Source organism: Staurois parvus, unplaced genomic scaffold, assembly GCF_062004578.1.
Source record: "Staurois parvus isolate SC_StPar_1 unplaced genomic scaffold, SC_StPar_1.0 ptg000727l, whole genome shotgun sequence".
Lineage (NCBI taxonomy): Eukaryota > Metazoa > Chordata > Amphibia > Anura > Ranidae > Staurois > Staurois parvus.
The window spans coordinates 5106080-5126233 of record NW_028318523.1 but is presented as its reverse complement, the minus strand read 5'-3'; the positions used below and the strand labels follow the sequence as shown (position 1 = coordinate 5126233).

Sequence of the window (20154 nt, the reverse complement as noted above, 5' to 3'; positions counted from 1 at the left end):
ATTCAGGCTGAGGTGATGTCACTCCTGCACATGCGCACTGGAGTCACATTGCCACAACACAGAGCGGTCCGTAAATGTCATCTGAGAGGTATGGCTCAGATCACCTTACTGTCAGGCAGAGGGACCACTTTTGACAGAGCCCTCCAGAAGCGACCTTCGTGACAGGAATGTTTTTCATGTTTTTTTTCTAATGTATGAGTCTACTACCACTTTTAAATGTTTGTTAAAAAAATAGTATGAAAGCTAAAATTGACCCAAATTATTAAACTTTTTAGAAAAATTTTTTTTGGCAGTTTTACCCCACATTTCCAGCCCCCCCCCCCCCTTTCCCCTTGTCAATTTTTGGCTGCGAGACAAAGTCCTGTAGCATACAGTTCCTGTTAAGTCTCCCCTTTGGAGATATGCTAAGGTGAGAACTGATGGTAGTCATGGGGTTAAGTTCAGGTAAGGGTCCACAGAACTCCATACTGGAGAGGTAAAGATGTACAAGATGGGCTTCAAGATCAAAGGATGACGAAAGCCTATGACTGAGACCTTGAGGATCTGGGTAGTTGAGAATATGAGAGAGTGGTTACTGGCTGGTCCAAGAATGCTCACTGCTAGGAGATATACGGATTGTGCCATGTCTTTTACTGAAGTATATGATGCAAAATTTTGTGTGCTAAAACAGGTAAATGTAGGCAGCTAGCCGTCAAGTGCATAAATATAAAAGTGGGTGCAGCGCTATAAAATATAACCAACAATAATAATAAAACTCAATCACAATCGGAAACAAATAGTGACTGTGTACCAATAACCAAGGCCACTGAATGGTGGCTATAAAGTGAAGAAGTGCAAATAAAATGAAGTCCAATAAAGGGGTGCTCTTAAGATCCAAGATGATCCTCATTCGTCCAATATGTGGAAACGTAAAGGTGATAGGTAATGTAAAGATTGTGCACTCACCAGATACGCAATCTTTATGCGCATTTGTGTAAAAAAAACCACTGGACCTCTGGTGTCAACGAACTGGTCTGGTCAGATCTGGTCAACGTAACTTTCACTGCCTGGTACTTGGATAGATGCGGCTGCTCTGTAGATCTGGCTGGTTCTCACCAGAACTTTGTTTCCTCTGATCAAAAAGCCGTCAAGTGCGTTTCACAGAACATTGTGTTTAGGGGCATCATTCTGAGTTCATTGCAGGTTTAGTTGACCTGATTTTCTCCCTTCAAAATTAATATGCACCATACAAGTCTATGAATGCAAAAGCAGTCAAAAGCCTATTGACATTAGTTCTAAAGGAATGACGAAGGCAATGAAACATTTGGGCAGGTGAAGAAGGGGGCACTGAAGCACTCCACATTGTAGTGTAGGAACAAGCATTAACATTCTATTTTCCTAAAGCTCCAAAGTCTGTTTTGTCAGGTCACTGTACTTGTTCTTGCATTCAGGGACTCCATTGCTGTGATCTTCTTCTGACCGTAATCCTGTTAACGTGTCTTTTTTGCAGACGCAGTGTTATCGAAGATGTTTATAATAGGTTGAATCCACATAGAGACAATGATGGGGTAAGTTTTTATACATGACAGAATAGCTTTTTCTATTTGTACTGCTACAGCCATATTAGAACTGTGCACATTTTCAGCCCAAGTCCAGCCACATGTAATTTAACAGCATTATTACACGCTGGTCATGTTTGCAATCCCCTGAAGTGATTTCCTGGTATACTGCAAAGGATCTACAGAGACGTACAGTGTGGAAGCTAGTAAATCCTATCTAGGAGGTCTGGTGCACTTCATGTGGCTATAATGGGTGTGCTCCAGATGGTAATGTTTTCTCTGAACTTTGTCCAGCCATATATTAAGCCGGGTACACACAGTTTCTCGGAAATTGTCTGGATATGAAGATGAAAGCTACCACTGCTGACTTAGTTCAAGGCTGCCTGGTGTATCACTGGCTCAGAACAAGTGTGCATATGAGTTGTGTCCAGAATGTAATGGGAATATTTTAAAAATTCTTTTATTGAAAAATGTTATGTTGAACATTTTGTCTACTTCAAAGTATGCTCCTTGTGAGTGTACTTAACACTCCCAGTGATTTTTCTTCATAGCATCTCTAGAAGTCTTCAAGTGGGATAAGAGCTTGCGTAATGGCTCTTTTGATGTCCACACTACCAAAATGGTGTCCTTTCGAACCCTTTTTCATTTTTGGGAATATGAAAAAGTTGCAAGGAGCCAAGTCGTGGCTGTAACATGGATGGGAAAGAAACGTGATGTTTTTCAACTAAAAACTGAGAGCCAAATCATTGTGACTCGGTTTGTTGTGATGAAGGATCCGAGTTGAGCTGATCTCAGGACACACCCTAAAAACTGTGTCACGTGACCAAGAACTTCCAGGTAAAATCTTTGATTCACAGTTTGACCAGTAGGTACAAATTCCTTATGGACAATTCCACGTGAATCAAAAAAACAATGACCATTGATTTGACTTTTGATTTACGCATTCAAGCTTTCTTGGGGCGAGGTGACATGGCTGTGTGCCATTCTGAACTTTCTTCGTCTCCTGTGATTGCTCAACTCAAAAAATCAGGCTCTATCCAAACCGGTCTTGTCATCAGAAGGAACACAGTCAACTAATTTGCCAAGTTCTTTGGAACAAGTTTTGCGCACACTTTTCTTGTTTTCAAGTTCTGAGTCACGATTTCATGAACAATAGGCTAGGTAATTCCCGTTTCCTCTGCAATAATTCTGATGGCAGTCGGTCATGGTTGAGAACAAATCTTGCTGCATCCACATTTTGTTCTGTATTTGACGAAGAGGGGCGTCCTGATCTCTGTTTGTCTTCAACATTTTTCTTGTTCATCCTTGAAGGCCTGGTACCATCAGAACACTTGTGCAGATGATAGTGCAGCTTCTCACCATTTCCAAGGTTTCTGATGCTTTTGTACCCAATTGCACACAATATTATTGCGTACTACTGTTCCAAACTTGCTTGCATTTTTCTTAATACGAGTCACTTGGACAGGGTGTTCCTAAAAAGAATGGCTCGACTCTGACAGGGCTGGAATGCAGCTGATCAGTGTTCTAACATATACCTGGAACCCCTCCCCAAGTGGCTTTGGCCATTCTCTCCTTTCCCAGAGCCCTTCTCGAGTGTAGGAACTTCATTCTCATATTCTGGACACACCTCGTATACAGTATGTTGTCAAAACACTTTGACTGCATACTTATTGCAGGTCATTGGTTCAGTAAGCAGCTTGGTCCCAGAGCAGGTTTATTCATAAATCACCAGTGACAGCTCCAATATTTCTATCCTGACTGTTTACCTTTGATGCTGTTCTTTTTAAATCCTGATACTTCTGAATAAAAATATATTTATTATGATGCACACACGTCAAGCTAAATTGAATTTGTTAAAGTTTCCAAGCTGAACATGTATGACAAGTTTGCACATGGCCTAATTCTCTTTACTGAGTCTTTTAGCCTGAGTATAATTCTTCTGTGAAGGCGATTTCCCCCAGTAAAATTCACCATGGGACTTTATCTTGGACCATCGGGCAATTCCCAGTGTGATCTCCAAGACGTTTTGGTGTCTTATGTGCCATCAGGCCCTCTGTCAGAAGTCCATTTCAGTTGCTTGAAGTGCCAGTCTGCTTTGCCTCATGTTGTCAGATTGTTGGTAAAGCCATTAAAAATCTACTTTGAGTAGCCAAATAAAAGCAGTTTAGAATCCTGTCCTATGACTGAAATTCTAAAATGATTGACTTTGTCACACATTGTTCCTTCTTTTAAAAGTAACAGCCATTTTTTTATTGCTGTAATGCAGACGTTTATTTTTGTATGTTTGTGGCATGTTTAGAATGACGCTTGTTTTTACGTACTGACACTGGGGTCTTGAATCTTAAACAAGGACCCCACTGGATCAGAGGAAAATTCAGCGCATGGAAAATTGGTGGAAGCTCTCAGGGAGCTGAGAATTAATCATAGGGGGAACTACCGCCAACTCCTGGAGGAGATGCTTTGTAGTTACAGGCTAGTTAAAATGCAGGGCGAAGAGTCTGCTGCCGGATCAACACAATCTTCCTCTTCAATTGACAGTGTGGAAACTGAAGCAGTACCTGGAGACCAAACCCACACTGCAGTGGATAAACCCTCAGAAGTGTGAAATGCATGACTTTTTTTTAACTTTCTTTTTGTACCCATCTGAGTGTAGGTGATATATATGTAAAAGTGGAATCTAAAACCTCGATATTGGATGGTCAGTCCACCCAAAAGTGTATAGGACATGGGCATAATGTTGTCAGAAAGGAGAGATCAGTTAGGAAGTACACAGTAGAACAACATTAGGGAACATTATATATATATATATATTTTTTTTTTTTAACGAATACAGGAAAGTACCTCCTGTGCTTGTGCAGTCAGTTTCATCACATGGCACCAGCTTCTGTTTCAGGCTGACGGTAGCAGAGCTGTGATGTCAGTCATGCATGGTAAACTGCAGTCACCTGTGTTGTCCTACTCTGCACTGCAAACTTGATGCATCTTTTGTCTTTTTCATAAAATAAAAAAACATTGATTTGGGATGAGGCAGATATGAAAAGGCCTATATGCTCATGCCCTTAGAAGTATACTGGTAAATGTTGGAGTAGCAAAAAAACAAATCCAACAAACAATCCACTAGCTGTATATGTTCCCAGAGTTTTCTTTAGCCTCTCCTTTCCTTCATAGACCTTAGTCCCATACAAGGGACTTGCTGCTGCTGCAGTCTCCATGAATCCAAAATCAGGCTGCCACAAACAACGGAAAAACAAAGCTGGGGTCTGACGTAAATAAAACCAGTGGGTGACTTAAACACCTGTATTCTAAATCTGTGTTGGGCGGGCTGATCTTTTGTATGGTCTCTACATTCACATCTTTTTCAGGCAGTTTGTCTAGCAGTCTAGTATGGGCATTTTAGTGCTGCAGAAGTAATTCTGGAGGAACGTCTTGTGCGTCAGACACCAGTCCCTTTTTTTTTTTTTTTTTTTTTTTTTTTTTTTTTTTTTTTTTTAATGCATTTGTTTTTAAACCCATACTTGCCTAGTTGCAGGTCCTGCATATTTTAAAGTACTCGCTCTTGCTGGGATCTGCTTCTTTTCTTCCCCCTGCTCAGTCCCACACTGCCATCTTCAGTGACATAATCACGAAGCTGCCGGCTCTTCCTGGTTCAACTGGTAGCTCCATTTGGCGAGCCGCTAGGTCCCGCCCCTTCCTTTCTCTAGGACTCCTGCTGGGATATATGATGTACATGTCTCAGGAAGCACAGCAGACAAAGTGCCGGTCATTCACCTAGGTCAGGGGTAGGCAACCTGAGAGCCGCAGGACTACAAGTTCCATCATGCCTCTGCAAGTCATAGCTGTAACTGTCAGTTTTGTAATCTTTGCAATGCCTCATGGGAAATGTAGTTCCACAACAGCTAGAGAGCCACAGGTTGCCTACCCCTGACCTAGGTGAATGGGGGGGTCACATGTGGAGGTTTAAGGAAAAAAAAAGCAGGGGAGAAGATGTAGGAGAGGCAACATTTTTTAGGGTGAAGATCTGCTTTAAGCTTCGGACATTACTTATGGGTTTGTAGAAATTAGTGTCTGTTTTACATTTAATCCTACATTTTAGACTCTTGACTTTTTTACTTATTGACAAATATTAGTTTTGGGGTTCTTGGATCATCTGTATAATTCCATGCAATCTGTTTTTATAGAACATGGCTACATATAAAAAAAAAATTTGTTGGTTTTTTATATACTATACAGTAGTATTTAGTTTGTCACATCCTCTTGATTATGTAGATATGCACTGATCCAGTATAATTAATGCTCTCATTCACTGTATTAAAGGGCTTTTCAATGTATACCCAAATCTCCAACATGACTCTTATCCCTTTGTTTTAGTAACGCTGAGAAGATCTCCATACCACATTTCCTTAGCCTGCTGTTTGCTTGAACTATTTTACAATCCACAGTATTACCAGGAGGAGGCTCTGCAGTAAGGCCCAGTATACATGGGCTTCAGCTTGTATAAGGGCAGTGTGTACAGCAAGCTTCAGACAGGTTTTATGAATATTTGAAAGCAACATTGAGCTCCAGTTTGAGGATTGTAAGCAGATGTTAATGAGTGTTGAATGTACCCCTTCTTTTTTTTTTTTTTTTTTTTTTTATATTAACCAACTTGCTAGCAGACTTCATTAGTGTTTTACCCAAGTAGTACTGAAGCCTGCTAGCTTCTTTAAAGCTGAACTGAAGCCTTACCTTCTGTCTCGCAGAGTTGTACTGAAATGGCTTACTCCGTCTCTGCACACTGGGAGCTTCTCACAGTGCCGCAAGTTGTATATTGCTGGCTGGAGGACATTAAGCATTTAGCTCTTCCCTCCCTGGCCTGCCTCTTCATTAGATTTTAGTTTTTTCAGCCATGGAGATACAGGATTACATGTGCAAGTTGGCTACTGCATGCAAATGCAGCCTGCTTGGGGACACTCGCCTGTCAAGGCATTTTGATATTTGCATGGCACCTCCCAAAAGCCATTCCATTGCTTGTTTTAGACGTGAGGAGTAAAGAGGCAGGATGCAGGTTTTTTTTTTTTTTTTGGTTTTATTTTTTTATATACAGCACCCTGCTGGTCTTTGGCACCATCATAATTCAGTGGTGGATAATGGTTGGTGGGAGGGGCCAGCAGGGTTTTGCGCATGACTTCCTGAAAACCTCACTGCACAATACCTGTGTACTAATCTCATGAGTCCTAAATCATGATGGAAACTGTGGGCTTGCTCTTGGGGGGCGTTATAGAAATTCAGAATGCCTTGATGGCTGCGTTGGCATCCCTACGAAGGCTGCATTTGCATGTAGACTGCCTTGGGTAACACCCACATGATACAGAGCCTGCATGATTGAAAGAACTGAAATCCAATAGATGAGAATCAGGGCAGTGACCGTAAGGATGGACATCCACTATACAATTTTCTTAGTTTTTTGATCAATTTCCTTTAGATTTTACCTTCCTCTACGTAGTGCAAGGGCATGCCTAATTGGATACAATTGAAAGTGGTGTTTTAGATTTGACCTCCTATTATGCTATGGTGTTTGGTAAATCTAAAGCAAAAATCTCAGGAAAATTGTATACTGTATGGCCAGCCCAAGGCCTCATGCACACAGGATGTTTTTAAAAGCGCTCCACTTTCAAAAAGAAAAGAGCCTCACTCTTGTAAAAGTGTCTTTACGCTTTTATAACTGCACTTAGGCATTAATTTAATTGGCCAGAATAATTTATTCTGGCCATTATAATGAATTAATGCTAAAGAGCTAAATGCACCTACCATTAACGTGCTTAGTCACGTTTACTCACGTCCCGTGGTTTTTTGTTTTTTTGGTTTTTTTTTGTCTAAACCCTGCTGGTCCTTGACACCGTGGGTTTTGTCCTGCCTGTAAACGCCCCTGCCACTAAGATTCTAAGTGTGCATGGAATCATAGGATCACATGGAGGCGTATTTACAAGCAGTTAAAAAAAAAAAAAAAAAAAAAGAGATGCCTAATGCCTGTAAAAGTGGCTGCAAAAACACCCTGTGTGCATGAGGCCTAAGCCGTAGAAGGAAAATGCCAAATACTTTCTATCCTGCAGCCAGGAAATGAGGTGGGCACCAGCTAACTAGCTGTGGCTTCTGAAGCTCAGAGTAGGATGTTTAGTACAGGAAATGAATTTGTACAGTTGGACCAGACTGAAGGTAATGCTGGAGTGCACTTCAAAGCAGTTTTGGTTTCCCCTTCCCAAACAATACCCCCTAGCAGTGGCCAGAATCGGCTTATAGCAAGGCACAGAGTAAACCTAGAACTGAGAGGTTGCAGGCCATACTGCATCATACTGGCTGTGTGTTCAGCATAGGGACAAGCACAAACGCCAAGAAAATTACAACTGCCCTTTTTTTCCATTTTTCATTTAGAATTGTTTTGGTGCCGTTTTTATATGGTTAATCGTTTGTGAGATTTTACTTTTTTGTTTTAGCTGTTTGAATGAATGTATATTTTCCTTGTTTTTTCTTTAGATGGTGCTTTGTAATAAATGCAAACTGCAGTGTAAAATGTATCAATGCTTAATAAAAGCTCCAGTGTTTGGAACACATGCACTGCCCTCTTCTTTTTATGAGCATGCAAACTATGATATATGTATAGATCTGTTTCAATGTGTCTGCTTTGTATGATGTAATGGCTGTTGCATTTTCTGTGTGTTCATATTGAATACATTAGTAACTAGGTAGTTTGATTTTGTAAGATCTGTCAATTGCATAGAAGCACTTAACAGGATTATTCAATAAAACAATGCGCTGACCAAAAAAAGCAGTACCTTTTTGTCAAACATGTAGAAGTGGTCTCATTTTCCAATTTTAGCTGAGCAAGTTGTGGTTACTTTGGATTGCTGCACTTTGTTTCCTGCACCATTTTTTTTGCATAAGCCTAAATATTCTGCATTTCAGGTGTGAAGTATAAGGCCCCTTTCACACGGGGAGGACTCTGCTTTACCAGTGGGCCATCTGTCTGCTGATACCTTGCTGAGTGGAGCTGTTGGGTGGCAGGTCCATGTCTACTCTGCTTATGCAGAGCAGACATGGACACTGTCCCCTCTGCTCTATGGCCAGGCAGATATAAAAGGATTGGCTGTCTGTTTACACCTAACTGCCTTCTGATCTGCCCAGATGGAGGGAAACTGATCCCCTTCCATGTGTTTTTTATTGGATTGGAGGTAGGTGGGTGTAAACTGACACAAGTCTGTTTCCACCAGCTGCTCCATAGAGGAGAATGGAAGGTCTGATCAACTGGTCCACCGGAAAAACAAATAAGCCCCTTTCATACTAGTTTGATCGGGTACAAGGCCTATATTTTTAGGGCTAAATTATATGGACAACCTTAATACTTTGTTACTCCAGGTTTACTTTCACTTTAAATACTTTGGTAGGGCTAGATTAGCCATCTTTTGCCAATTGTTACAGCCATTGTCAGCACTGTATAAACTGTATGCAGCATCATCTACATCTAGTATACGTCGTTGTTTTCTGGCAGCAGTATGGGGCCTTCCCATCTACTGCCATAACAAAATGGATGTTCCAAGTACGTCTTAGCCATTCACAGGACGCCTTGTATTTTTATCAGTGAATACAAAGCATCCTCTGACTGAGGCAGAGTTTGTTCCTTCATCTGTCAGCCCTTTTTTCCAGAACAAAAAAAACTATAGAGAAGTGTTTACTACTTTTTGGCTGCATAAAGACAGATGAACATCAGAAAAGTGCCACAGAATGCACTAGTCTGCTCGGATAGCAGTGAGAACATTTCTATCATTACACCAGGAACTATTTTTATGTATACCAATAATGTGATTTTGGTCTGTGATGTGATAATTTATCATTTTGAATAGTCTGCCCTATGTGTTACCACATGGATGCGGCGTCCAAAAGCCTCAGTTCCCATAGCTGAACATTCATTTTGAGGGTGTGAGATTTCATTTGATGTAAAAATGGTGATATTTTCTGTACGCTGCTTTTTGTAACACAATTGATTTTATTAAATATTTCGCTAGCCCAGTGATCCAGTTTACTGGCCATTCTAGCAAACTTATACTTTTCTGGCAAATCTCTGCAGCAGGCTGGGCATTGTTAGCTTCGCATAGAGATCTGTGGGATTTCCAAATTTAAAGCCCAACTCCAGATTCTGCTCTGCTAAAGTATATAAATGAACTCCATATTTGGCCACGTTCTGCTTTTAGCGGCTCTGGCTCCTTTTTGGAACAAAGTGGCCTGTCTCCTAGCAATAAGCAGCAGAATACCGCTGCCATCTGTGTAGCAGTCTATCTTCAGCGCTCTCTTTGCAGGAGTCCTCTGGGTTATACCACAGCCCACACTCCCTAGAGATTTTGATTTAGCTTGGGTTCAGGGGGTGGGGTGTTGGACTTCTGCAGTGAGACCACTGCTTTCAGAGTAGTAATTCTGTGTGCTGCTGAATACTGGAACAGGTTGATTACTTACTAAAGAAGCTCCAGAAGCTAATCTTCACAAGTAACTGGCTGCCTCTTGAGTTCACTTTTATTTTTAGGGGCAACTTCAGTTGGGCTTTAATGTGCATATTTCATAGCTGTGCTCAAGGACCAAGAGCTGTGACAGCCACAGAACAGTTGGTTGGCTGTCTTCTGAGATGTGTCCAGCTTTGGCATAAAGGGTCTATAACTGAGTATCAGATTTGGCTGAATTTCTACAAAGTAAATGCAAATCACTGGGCTGGTGTAACCAAGAAAACTTTTCTCTTAATTCACCTTCTTGTGCCTACCTCATGACAGGTCCACTTCAGTTTGCTTTTTACACCTATAATATACCTGACCCAAGGGTCAGCAATTTGCATAGATCATTAGTCACGCTTTTGTTATATATTTTCTTTTTCTTTCCTGTAGGGTGCTGGCGATCTAGAAGACCCATGGTAGCCTTTCAAAACTCCTAATATGTTTTTGGTCTGGAGTAAAAGGGGGAAAAAAACTTTTTTATCTCGGTTCTCTTCAGTCCAAGGAAGAGATTGTGGTGGAGCGTCAGCTATGTACAAAAAAAAAAAAATGGGCAAAACAAGAAATAATTAGTATTTTGCACCATTTATCGGTTTGTTTTTATAACATTGTCACTTAGCAGTATTTTTGCCAGCCTCAGGATTTTTTGGTCACCTGTGCAGCAGCATTACTCCTTTTAACAGGTAAAACTGGAGGGCCTTGCAGCGCAGTGTATTGCGGGCACCTTTTGGTGCTAAAGAGCTTGGGAAGAAATAAGCCTCATGCAGTTTGTTAGATGTATCGAGGTGCATGCAGTTGTACTTGAACGGGTAGGGCACTTCCGAACTAAAACTCCACAAGCGCATGTAAAAACACGTAGTTGTATGAGACATTACTTGTATTTTTTTTTTGTTTTCTTTCTAGGCTTTGGTTGTTCCACTGGATTATTTTGGCTTAATATTAAGGGAAACCATCCTGCCACCTTTAATTCCGAACATGTAGACTTAAATCCATTCACTCAAAACTATTTTTTGTTTGCCACAGGGCTGAATTACCCACAGGGTTCTTGCATCTCTCAGGGATGTCAGAATTTTCTGCCACTACCCCTTCAGAGCCATTACAATGCCAATTTAAAGGAATTTTACTTGCCCTTTGTTGGAGAACCAAGGAGTTGATGAAACCAAGTAAGGGCTGTAGAAGGGAGGCAGGGCTGGGAATTTGAGAGGCTTCTTTTGTCATTTTGGGTCAGTCTTTTTATAAAGATTTTCCAAGCTCTGCCCATCCTTATCCTTCATTAGAGGGACATCTAGCTTCTTTGAAAATTTGTTGGCTTTTTTTTTTCAGCTTTAACAAAAGTGTTGCTTTCATATCCCTGAGAGATGACAAAGCCATTGGGCGATTCATTCCACCATTTGGCTACCTATACTGAAGTGTGTTTTTTGAGTGAGCTAAAACGTTAAAGCTTAATTAAACTTTAAGTCGGCAAAATACATTCCAGGTGCATCAAAACAAAATGCTGTAAAGTCTTCATTTTTTGTTTTCTTTTAAGACTTCACACACGGGCACATGAGGCCACGGCTGCATTGTACAGCTGCCCATAGTAATGAGCGACTGTACGGGAGTATATGCTGTGCTTTCAGAAACTTAAATCCCTGAATGCAGCGTGCAGAAGACAGGCATTTCTCCTTGGGCTGTGCCTAGCTTTTAAAGAACATAAACTGTAAGACTTTGAATGCACCTGAAATGTGACTAAAACTGCACATTCAGCTGATATTTAAAGCTGTTCACAGATCAAAGGGAATTTGTAGAAGTGTGGGATCTGCCATTAGTAATTCTAAGGGTTCAAGGTATTCACTTCTCCCTAAGTCACCAGTTCAGCACCAAGCATTTGTATTGGGTGTTCAAATATACAGTTGTGTTCAAAATAATAGTCAGACATCACTAACCTGATCAATCACTGTTTTTGGTAGAAATTCTATTTCTACATGGCAAATAATTTTCTAGCAGGTGTAGTAGAGTAATAGAAATCCAACAGTCATGACATGCATGCTGCTGATTCTGTGTAATTGAATCACTAATTGAAAGGGGCATGTTCAAAATAATAGCAGTGTGGAGTTCTATTAGTGAGGTCATTCATTCTTTGAAAAACAGGCGGCAGTTATTGCCCTTATTTAAGAAAGGAAGGCAGCAAATGTTGTACATGCTGGTTACAGTGCATTTCTCTCTGAAATTCAAAGGAAAATGGGTCGTTCTAGACATTGTTCAGAAGAATGGCGTACCTTGATTAAAAAGTTGATTGGAGAGGGGAAAACATATAAAGAAGTGCAGAAAATGATAGGCTGCTCAGCTAAAATGATCGCAAATGCTTTAAAATGGCAACCTAAACCTGAAAGACGTGGAAGAAAGCGAACACTACCATTCAAATTGATAGAATAGCCAAAATGGCAAGGACTCAGCCAGCAATCAGCTCCAGGAAGATCAAAGAAGGTGTGACGTTCCCTGTGAGTACTGTTACAATTAGAAGACGCCTATGTGAAGCCAAGCTATCTGCAAGAAGCCCCCGCAAAGTCCCACTGTTGAAAAAAAGATGTGCTGAAGAGGTTACAATTTGCCAAAGAGCACATTGACTGGCCTAAAGAGAAATGGCCCAACATTTTGTGCACTGATGAAAGTAAGATTGTTCTTTTTGGGTCTAGTGGCCGGAGACAATTTGTCAGACGACCCCCAAACACTGAATTCAAGCCACAGTACACTGTGAAGACAGTGAAGCATGGTGGTGCAAGCATCATGATATGGGGATGTTTCTCATACTACGGTGTTGGGCCTATTTATCGCATACCAGGGATCATGGATCAGTTTGAATACATCAGAATACTTGAAGAGGTCATGCTGCCTTATGATGAAGAGGAAATGCCCTTGAAATGGATGTTCCAACAAGACAACGACCCCAAACACACCAGTAAATGTGCAACATCTTGGTTCCAGACCAATAAGATTGACGTTATGGAGTGGCCAGCCCAATCCCCGGATCTTAATCCAATAGAAAACTTGTGGGGTGACATCAAAAATGCAGTTTCTGAGGCAAAACCAAGAAATAGAGAAGAACTGTGGAATGTAGTCCAATCACCCTGGGCTGGAATACCTGATCACAGGGGCCAGAAGTTGGGTGACTCCATGCAACACAGATGTACAGCAGTTCTCAGAAACAGTGCGACTACAACCAAATATTCATTAAGTGATTCAAAGGAAAGCAAAATCTTCAAACATTTTTCAGTTTATATAGTGAATGTTTGAGTTTGTAAGGAAGAATACAAACACTGCTATTTTTTTCAATAGTCTAATATTCACTTTCTTCAATTTTTTTTTTTTTTTAGAGGAACACAAATTTTGATATTTTTCTTCATGTTTTGATTTGGAATAGAATGTGTAGTGTTCCCAATGCATTTGTGTGTATGGAAATAAAAGCTATTAGGATTTTAAGCTTTATTCACTTTTTTCAGCACACTGCTATTATTTTGAACACAACTGTACTTCCATGCTTGTTCTAGGTCTTTGACTTGCCAAGAAGGGAAGCAAGGATAAGGATCAGCCAGCACTTTCAAAAAGTCTGCACTGGCAGCTCCTACCTTTGTGCCCTGACTACTTCCTTTTGAGGTAAAGACAATTTGTTATCTCTGACAGCATGTGCTGGGAGTTAAAATTCCTTTCCCTTATGAGGGTGGAGACTAGGGCGTAGGAGTCAGGCAGTTGGTGAACCTAATAGGAAAAGTACTGGTAACAACTTTTTTTTTTTTTTTTTTCCCCTCCGAACATAAGAACATTTTTATTGGCTTCTTAAAAGAAACTTGTCTTGAAAGACCCTGTTCCACCTCTGTTTTTGGTTCTGATGGAAGCAGCCATTTTAAATGCCTAATACTCTTGGACAGTAGAGGTAAACCTATCTGGTGATTGGGGAACCCATTTAGCTCACCTTTTGATCAATGCAGGAGAGGCACTTAACACAACCACACAGTACAGTTGTATGTTTGTGCTATCTTTTCACTTTTAGAAGCCCAGTAATTCAGTATCCATTCCTTTAGACCCAAATTCAAGTTTGGACGTTACTTGGTAATGCATTAAGCAAAAGGGAAGCAGAAATTAATATAGCAGTGTCAAAGCAGGTCCACCCACAAGGCATGCAGTACTGGGCTGCAGTGGCTGGTGTGGGCCTCCGGTATATTTAGTGGGCTTGCACTTAAACCCTAAAAACCTGGGTGTGTGATTTTATATTGCAAAGCTAGTCTGCTTCAGTATTTCAAAGTAAAAGAAAAAAAAAACCTTTAAAAGCTTCCTGAAAACTGTTAATTTAGTTCACATCTGGCAGTGTTGACTAAAGATTTTAGCATGAGAACATCTGCCCAAAGCTTTGTTAATGGACCCATTCAAACATATGCATGAGTTGCAGCTTGTTGTGTTAAGGTAGCCTATTTGTTTTGAATAGATTGTCAGATGCCTTAGTGCATTATTCCTTTGACAGCACAACACCGTAATCACAACTGCTCAGAAGCATTTGTGTGTGTGTGTATGTATATATGCATTGGGGTGCCTTTTTAATATGGCACCTCAGCACATATAGCTTGTGGTAAATTCTCATTACTGCAATACATGTGTGAATGGCCCAAAAGGAAAAAAATGGAGCTGTACTTGTTTTTTAATGTGCATACTCCACAGCTGTCCTACTGCCTACTTTCACAACCATGTTTATTTAGCATCTATGTGGTAGTGGGCCTGGCTGGATATAAAATATTGAAGTAGATCCTCAAACTACATGATTTTTTTGGTAAACTTAAATGTTTCAATCCATATCAAAGCATTTGTGGCTTCACAGTTCCAGACTGCAAGTGCTGAATACATGGGAATATGTCAAAAAGAAATAAGTTATTGCTGTCATGCTTTAAAGTACATGTTCAGGGGCTGATTAGCCTTATGTTTTGGTTTACTTATTCAGTGGTCCAGAACAATATATGCTAGATTATGGACTCCTAGCCATCTCGCCTAATGAGTTTTTTTTAGACATCCCATTTGTAAACTCTAAATCCATGGGCTTTAATCAGGAGTTGTCCCTTCACCTTGCATCCTTCCTTTGTAGTTTTGACAGCCTCCACTCTTGACAAGGCTTTCTCAGTACTTCCGTACAAAGCATTTTGTAATGTCAGGTATTAACGATGGATCAGAAGACCTGACTTGAAGTCAGCATTCCAAGTCAACCCAAAGGTGTTAGGGTCGAGGTCAGGGCTCTGCAGGCCACTTTTGAGTTCAAACCAATCCATATGTTTATGGACCTGGCTTGGTGCACAGGGACATAGGATTGCTGGGACAAGAGGCCTTCCCCAAACTGTTGGAAACGCATACATCTCGGATATCTTTTGTAGCATTGTCCATTTCCTTCACCGGAAACATCTGATCTCATTTATTTACCTACCTACATAATTTTGGCCATTTTGGTTTAAAGCGTGTTAGATAGGGGTCTCCAAACTGTCTAAACAATGAGCCAGTTTACTGTCCTTACACTTTTGGGGGGCTTAACTGTGGCCAGTGTAAACAGAAAATGCCCCAGGGTCGTTGGAAGTAAACTATGCCCATCATTGGTTTTAGTGGGAGGTATAGTGCCCATTGTTGGTATCAGTAGGAATAGTACCCCACTATTGATATCAGTGGGATAAATGGCACCTCATCACTGGTGTCTGGGAGAAATGGTGCCCCATCATTTTGTGTCAGTGTGAGGAATGGTGCCCCAATATTTTGTGTCATTTGTGGTTGGAATAGTCAAAGGGCTTGGTAGAGCCAAGCAAAGGGTCACATCCAGCCCTTGGGCCACAGTTTGTAGACCAGAGTTGGGACATCAGCTACTTGATATGCACATGCTTGGCCTTGGTCAGACTCACCAGTGACTGGTTGCTTCCATGAGTCTACACAGTTGTTTGGTCTGTGACGGGTTACCTAAGAAAACAGATTTAAATCCTCTTATCCTTTTACAGCCAAGGAAACTGCCATGTTCGCCTCTATTTCATCTGCAGTTGCCATGGTGCTGCACATGTGATCAATTATGACACTAGCCATTTGATGGTATGGCAGTTGGATCAAGAGCTAACCTAAGCTTTCTAGTAACTGTAATAGTTATTACTCAAGGCATGCCTGGAATGTAACTTTGGGGAAATTGTTAAATTTTGTGGCTTTAGTTCTGCTTTAAAAAAAAAAAAATCTGTGTTGAAAGAGGTGGCTCCTGTTGTGGACTTCAGAAAATAACAGAATGAGCCAACATCAGCAGCATGGTCTCACTGAGCAGAACAAGTTGTACTTCTTGACGTTGACTCCTGATTTTGCATACCTGTTTGAGTATCTGTTGTGATCATTGGCTCGCAGTATTGAAGTAAGCGAATTGTAATGGCGGCCAAGGATTTAACATTTGCAGAAATAGAAGTAATAAGTGTCTAGGGTCTCCTTTATTTGGCCTGGGCAGTCGTTGAATTTGATTGCAGCAGAGGATGTGGAAAAATAGACCATGTAGCAAGGACCCCCATTTCAGGCAAACATTCATTTCCCCTCTTAATTTAAACAAGAAAAACCCTATCCACTTATATTGCAGGTTATGAATTTTTCTATCCATCTGGTTTCCTGAGTTTGATTTCAGTGTAAAATGGTAGCAATGTGTAATGTGGGTATAACTTTTTTTTAATTGTTTTTACATTCTGTTTCAGGTCATCTTAACAATTTTGAAAATGACTGACTATATATACTATTAAAAAAATCTATTTTAAAGAAAATCTTAGATAATACAGAGATATTTTCATGGGTTCCGTGACATTTTTTTTCCTTAATTTTCTAAATAATGGGCATGGTACAAGAGTGGGTGTCGTGAGGTACTTGAAGATTGTTAATCTATTTTTGCAATAACCTTGTGTTTTTTTTTTTTGCTTTTTTTTTGTTTGTTTTTTTTAAGTTGTGCATGTCAGAAAATACTGTTTTTATGCTGAAAAGGAGCGAGAGAAGTATTTATCTAAAAAGCTATTGGAGGGGGCAATGAGGAATGTATACCTTGATTTTACATGCTGTGGAGTCCTTGTAAAAATTCTGCTGTTTTTAAACGTGTTTCGGCAAAAATGTTATGACATGTTTTCCCATATTGTTTTGAGCTGATGACTGATCAACTCTTTGTGAAATAAAATTCATGATATTTTTTTTTTTTTTTTTTTTTTTTCTTTTTCCTTGCTGAATTGGAAAGCATACTTGCATACTGGTACATAGATCTGCTATCCTAAATACATAATTTCTTTTCTGATTTTTATTTTGTCGTGTTTTTTTTTTTTTTTTTTTTTGTCTAAGGATATTGCTACCATACTTTTATTTATTCATTAGATTTTAGGTTCATAAGTTAAAGTGTTATCCACGATAATGCAAATCTTTGTCCATTGGCTGGGCTGTTTTGGGTTTTTATTCTCTCCCCCAAACACATTTCTTCTACTTCCTTGTCTTTTTTTTTTTTTTTTGAGTAAATAACTCAATGACTTGATTTAAATCTGTCCACTCTGGTCCAACCTGTAATGATACCTTCCCAGTATGATATTGTGATGTTTCATACAATACAGTGAACATAACCAACTTGTTTCCTTCAATAAAGGATTGCTAAAATTGTGTGTGTGCTCCTTCTTTCTCCTTTTCCTATATTCTGGCATTTCTCATACTATGAGGCCTAGTTCTCTTTTATGTAAAAAAAAAATAAACATTTCAAAATATCCATACCACTATACTGTAGAATGAGTGTTCTGTACTTTCACCGACCTAATCTACACCTGCAAATCTAGAATTACAGGGTCCACCTTCGGTTTGTCTTGCTTCACTTTGAATTGTAGTTTTGAGGGAGAAGTTACATGGGTGTTATGCTCTGTGGTGGGGGATGGCAGCCCATTGATTGTGATTTACCCTGTCACCCGTTGGCTGGTAATGGGTAGATTAAGGCCTTTACCCAGTGTGACACCTGCTCACCCAATACTAGTCTGCGAAAGCAGCTCGTACCATATGTGCTGGTGTGGAGCAATCTTCTGGAATAACTGGGGCAAGTTCAGGCTCTTGTCAGAATATGCCTGAGCGCTTTCCTTGCGTGTAGTGTGCTCATCCCCAATGGCCCTCCTTCCCACTGCAAGGGGCTTTTGGGTGATATGGGAAGGTGAGAAATGATTGGTGGTGGGGGTTTTGTGCCAGAACTTGCAGTTTTTTTCCTCTTCCACACAGAATTAAAAAAAAAAAAAAAAAAAAACCACCCACCTCTACGCTCCTGCCTCCCACTACCATGCCCTCCTGAGTGCTAGATGCTGCTGTATATACTAATTGCACTGGCTGGAAATCAGATAGCTAGGCTGAAACTAGTCAAGCAAGACATTTGCTATGCATGGGGGAGTTATTTGTATGAGATGCAAGTCTTTATTTTTTTAGTGTGTTGAGGGACACAGCTTGTTAAACAACCTCAGGTTATACCACTACTTATAGGAGAAATGCACACTAGACACATAGAAAACTAAAGCCTGCCCCCTTAAAACTATAACCTCTACTCCTGTTCCTTTTCTACAAATGACACCAACGGAGGCTAATCTTCCAATACAAGACCATCTAGCAGAAGGGAAATAGATATATAATATATCAAACACCTTCTGTTGAATATTGAAAATCCTTGAAGGCTTTCCAACTAAGGTCAGAAAAGTGTATCTAGGGTTTTCTTGCTGACTCTTGGAAACCTATGGCAGTTCACCTGCCTCTGAAGGTTCTATTTTGTAGTGAATTTGGTATTGGGTTCTACTTTTAGGTTAGGCCAGTTTATCTAGGGATTTTATGCAGAGGTATCCAGACCAGAGATGCAACATTTAACCCTGACCCTCTTTCTAAAGACTCTAGGCTTGGGAGTGACTAGCGGGCTGCTTTCTTTATGCATTGGTTCTGTTACAATGGTTACTGTAGCTATAGCTAAACTTTTCTTTATGGGGCTTGCCTATAGTTTATGCAAGTCTGAGGGTTTATCTGCTATAGTTGATGCTGATATAGTATAATATATATATACACATACACACACATTAACCTCTCCCTCACTATAGCTCAAAAAAAAAAAAAGTAGCAGAGGAGTTGCTTTTTACGTATATGTGAATCTAATCACTAAAATCTCCTGGAAGCATGTTCCTGTTTCAGACATGTTTAAAGCTGCTGGTTTCATTTAAATTCCAACTGGCGCTCTTGCTATCACTGTTCAGGAACTTCCTATTACCATGTCATGATGCTCAGTTCCCTATTTGTGCGCCTTTGTTGTCATCTGCTCATAGGTTTTTGAGGGTAACAGACTGCTTCACACATTACACAGGCATGGCCCACTGTTTTGAGTATCAGGAAAAGCAATCCTGGGAATTACAATGTACCTATTGCTGAAGTGCATGTATTGTAGATGGAAAGTGGCAGCAGAGAGACTGCAGGTAATCAGCACCATCAAAAAGATAAAAAAAAGTATGAGAGTCAAAAGGAGTATGAGACTCCTTTTGATTTTCCTGGAAAAAATGTATGCAGTGTTTTATCTACAGAGAATAATGCAATTAAGGTGTCTTTTTATGATGCAGTGGTAAATGACTGCTGCTCAGTTCTCTGGCATTCTCAGAGGAGAGAGTTCTCCTGTGAATGCCTTTTTATGAAGCGGTGTAGATCAGTTCTCTGAATGAAGGGAGAAGCTATCTACAAACGCTGGAAAACGGCTGCTTTTACGATAATCTCGTGAGATTACAGTTAGGTCAGTCAAACACCTTTTACTAAGCAGCGGTAAATTTTTTGATTCTTCGTTTGCTGTTCCTCCAATTCTCCAGCTCTCAGCTGGAGAATATGGAGAGAGAACACATCTTCAGTGAAGGGCTGACCTCGCTCCTTCATACACTGGCCATCTGTGTGCTGAGATGATCAGTGGAGAACATGTTCTCCGCTGATCATCTGTTTCCTAAACCACAAATGAGCGGAGATCAGCAACGATCTTCAGGATCGTCGCTGATCTCTGTTTCATAAAAGGACATCTAAGTTGTAAATTGTGTGATTCTATAGAGCAATGGTTCTTTTTACCTTTTTTCATA

At 40.3% G+C, this 20154-nt stretch overlaps 1 protein-coding gene across 5 annotated transcripts in view; it reads left to right on the top strand.

The window, feature by feature from the left end:
• Nucleotides 1-17695, top strand: part of PPM1B (protein phosphatase, Mg2+/Mn2+ dependent 1B) — a 128282-nt gene extending 110587 nt beyond the window's left edge. Inside the window, exons 5-6 of one of the 5 annotated variants that reach the window (XM_089653934.1) lie at nucleotides 1490-1547; nucleotides 10439-17695. In XM_089653934.1, coding sequence (XP_089510060.1) covers nucleotides 1490-1547; nucleotides 10439-10468 — 88 coding nt within the window. In that variant the 3' untranslated portion in view covers nucleotides 10469-17695. The other 4 variants (XM_089653935.1, XM_089653932.1, XM_089653931.1 and 1 more) reach the window with 4 other exon arrangements.
• The last annotated feature ends 2459 nt before the right edge of the window (nucleotides 17696-20154 follow it).